We start from the raw sequence: 2175 nt of genomic DNA, 5'->3' as shown, positions 1-2175 counted from the left end.
AAGTCTTTTTAAACAAAGCCCCAATGGATTTTTTTTTAATTTTTCTCTTTTTGGTATTCAAAATAATTTAAAGAATTTTTTCGGGTTTTAGCGGGGAAAAAAAACAAAACATTTCAATAGTATTTTTACGCTTTTAGGGGAAATTTCTATAAAATTTCATCCCCAGATGAACTGCTGAATTTCACATTTTTCCCAACAATCTTTGATGGAGTTTTTTTTTTTAACATTTTTCCCTATGTTTGGACTGATAGGATGAGCTCCACAACCAACACCAAACCTCCTTACGACTCTGGAAGAAACCCAATCAAACTGAAGTCTCCCTTAAAATGCTTTTTTTATATCTGAGGTAACCCACTCATTTAGCAGTGTGGCAAAGATATATTTGTTATGCATGATCATTTTGAAGGACAGGCTCTGGTCAGAAGCTGCTCCAGCTGTGGCTCCCAGCTGCAGGCCTCCATCCAGCCCAGATAAAGAGCCAGCAGGCTTTGCTTAGACGTCGGTGCTCACGCTGTGGCTCACCACCTCCTTCCATGGTGTAGGAGCGGATCAGTTTCTGGTAGAAGCTGTCCAGATCCGCGGGCAAGCTCCAGGTCCTGCTGCTGCACAGTCCGGTAGCTGATCCGGCGGCCTCCGTTGCACAGTCGCTCCGTATGCTGCAGGTAGAAGGGCAGCGAGCAGCGGGCGCAGGACGGGCAGAAGGCGTGGACACGCTGGCACCCACTCCGCAGGGGAGGTGGAGAGGAGTGGCTGGAGGGCCCGTTGGCCTCGGTGAGGAAGGTGGGGGTGTACGACTCAGGCTCTTCGCTGTAGAGCTCCGGCGTTGGAGGCGTGGGAGGAGCACACAGAGCCAGGGTCGAGAAGGTGACATGGTGAAAGTTCTGGTTCCTCGTCTTCCCCCTTCTCTGACTCCTCCGGCTTACAGCAGTAATACTGCAGCCAACAAACACAGCAAACAGAAGGACGTTATCACCCGATGACCCCCCGATACATCTGCTGTAATACGTTTTATTCCACTCTTTCTTCAAAATGGGAATACAGAACATTATAAGGAAGTAATTCCGACTTGTTGACCTTTCTATGTAAGGAAACGGCAGCAAGAAACGAGCTGATGACCTGAACTGGCCTTTTTAAAACAACTTTAAAACAGTCAAAAGGCTTTTTGGTCCTATTTAGCATTTAAATGTAATAAGCAGATCGGAAAACTCAAACAATAATGTCAAAGAATCGTTTCTGTATGTATATTTAATAACATGAATGCAAACAATTGCACATTGTTAAGATGTCCTATAGGTGGACGTCATCTGCAACCTAAAGTTACAACAGCTACAGCAAAATGCATTTATGGCAATAACTCTGATTCTGTTCCACAAAAATAAACTGTTAGATCACCAGTAATTCAGGAAAAGGAGATAAGGATTTATTAATAGAAGGAAAGGAAAATAGAAAAGAAAGAGAGAAGAAAAAATAATGAAACAGGAAAAACTCTGCACTACAAAAACGATCTAGAAATAGGTCAACATGTCTTAAATGTACTGTATTTAGCCTTAATTTGAGAAGGTTAATGAATGATCTGCCAATGGAATGAGTATTCTTAGTCTTGAAATAAGATCATTAGATAACATACACTTGTAATAAGAAAATGCAATATTTTTTCTTATTTTAAATGTAAGTTGTCTTGTTCCACTGGCAAAGTGTCTCACTTACCTCCGCAAATCATAAAAAAAAAAAGCACTTATTTGAAAAAAAAAAAAAAAACTTAGAATTACATTTTTTTCCAGTGGGAAAAACTAGTCTGGAAGTTACCAAATCTCCATGGCAACCATTAAACAATCTTCATGCCAGGTTTGTTTGGCTGGCAAAGTCAGGAAAAAGTCACCGTTTCGGAACGTACGCCCTAAAGGCCTGGTTATCGTCCCTCAGCAGTGTGTCGCAGTGAGCTTGTCGCACATTTGTTTGATTTATATGCCCGGTATTGAAGCGTGGTCTGCGCTGTTATTCCACGCACACAACGCCAGAGGGCCAATCAGGAACTAGCTGTGGTGTCTAGATAGGGCCGAGGCGTTGAGGAAGTGGAGGCAAGTCTGTGCAACACGGAGGACATGGGGCAAATAGAGGGATCCAGGTGGAAAAAATGTCCCAGCATTCTCCCGCACCTTTGTGGGTTTTAATGTT

At 42.9% G+C, this 2175-nt stretch overlaps 1 protein-coding gene across 1 annotated transcript; it reads right to left on the bottom strand.

The window, feature by feature from the left end:
• Window positions 1-346: 346 nt before the first annotated feature.
• LOC119784852 (protein FAM163B) lies at window positions 347-954 on the bottom strand (the record flags this gene model as incomplete). The annotated part of the gene is given in 5 exon segments (XM_038287106.1): window positions 347-531; window positions 533-586; window positions 588-853; window positions 856-876; window positions 879-954. Coding segments are annotated over 5 exon segments (456 nt in total), but the record flags the coding sequence as incomplete, so codon positions are not given.
• Window positions 955-2175: the final 1221 nt, after the last annotated feature.

Source organism: Cyprinodon tularosa, unplaced genomic scaffold (assembly GCF_016077235.1).
Source record: "Cyprinodon tularosa strain WSP-4 unplaced genomic scaffold, ASM1607723v1 ctg235, whole genome shotgun sequence".
In the NCBI taxonomy this organism is placed as follows: Eukaryota; Metazoa; Chordata; class Actinopteri; order Cyprinodontiformes; family Cyprinodontidae; genus Cyprinodon; species Cyprinodon tularosa.
The sequence above is the reverse complement of the archived record's forward strand: the minus strand, read 5'-3'. Positions and strand labels throughout refer to the sequence as shown.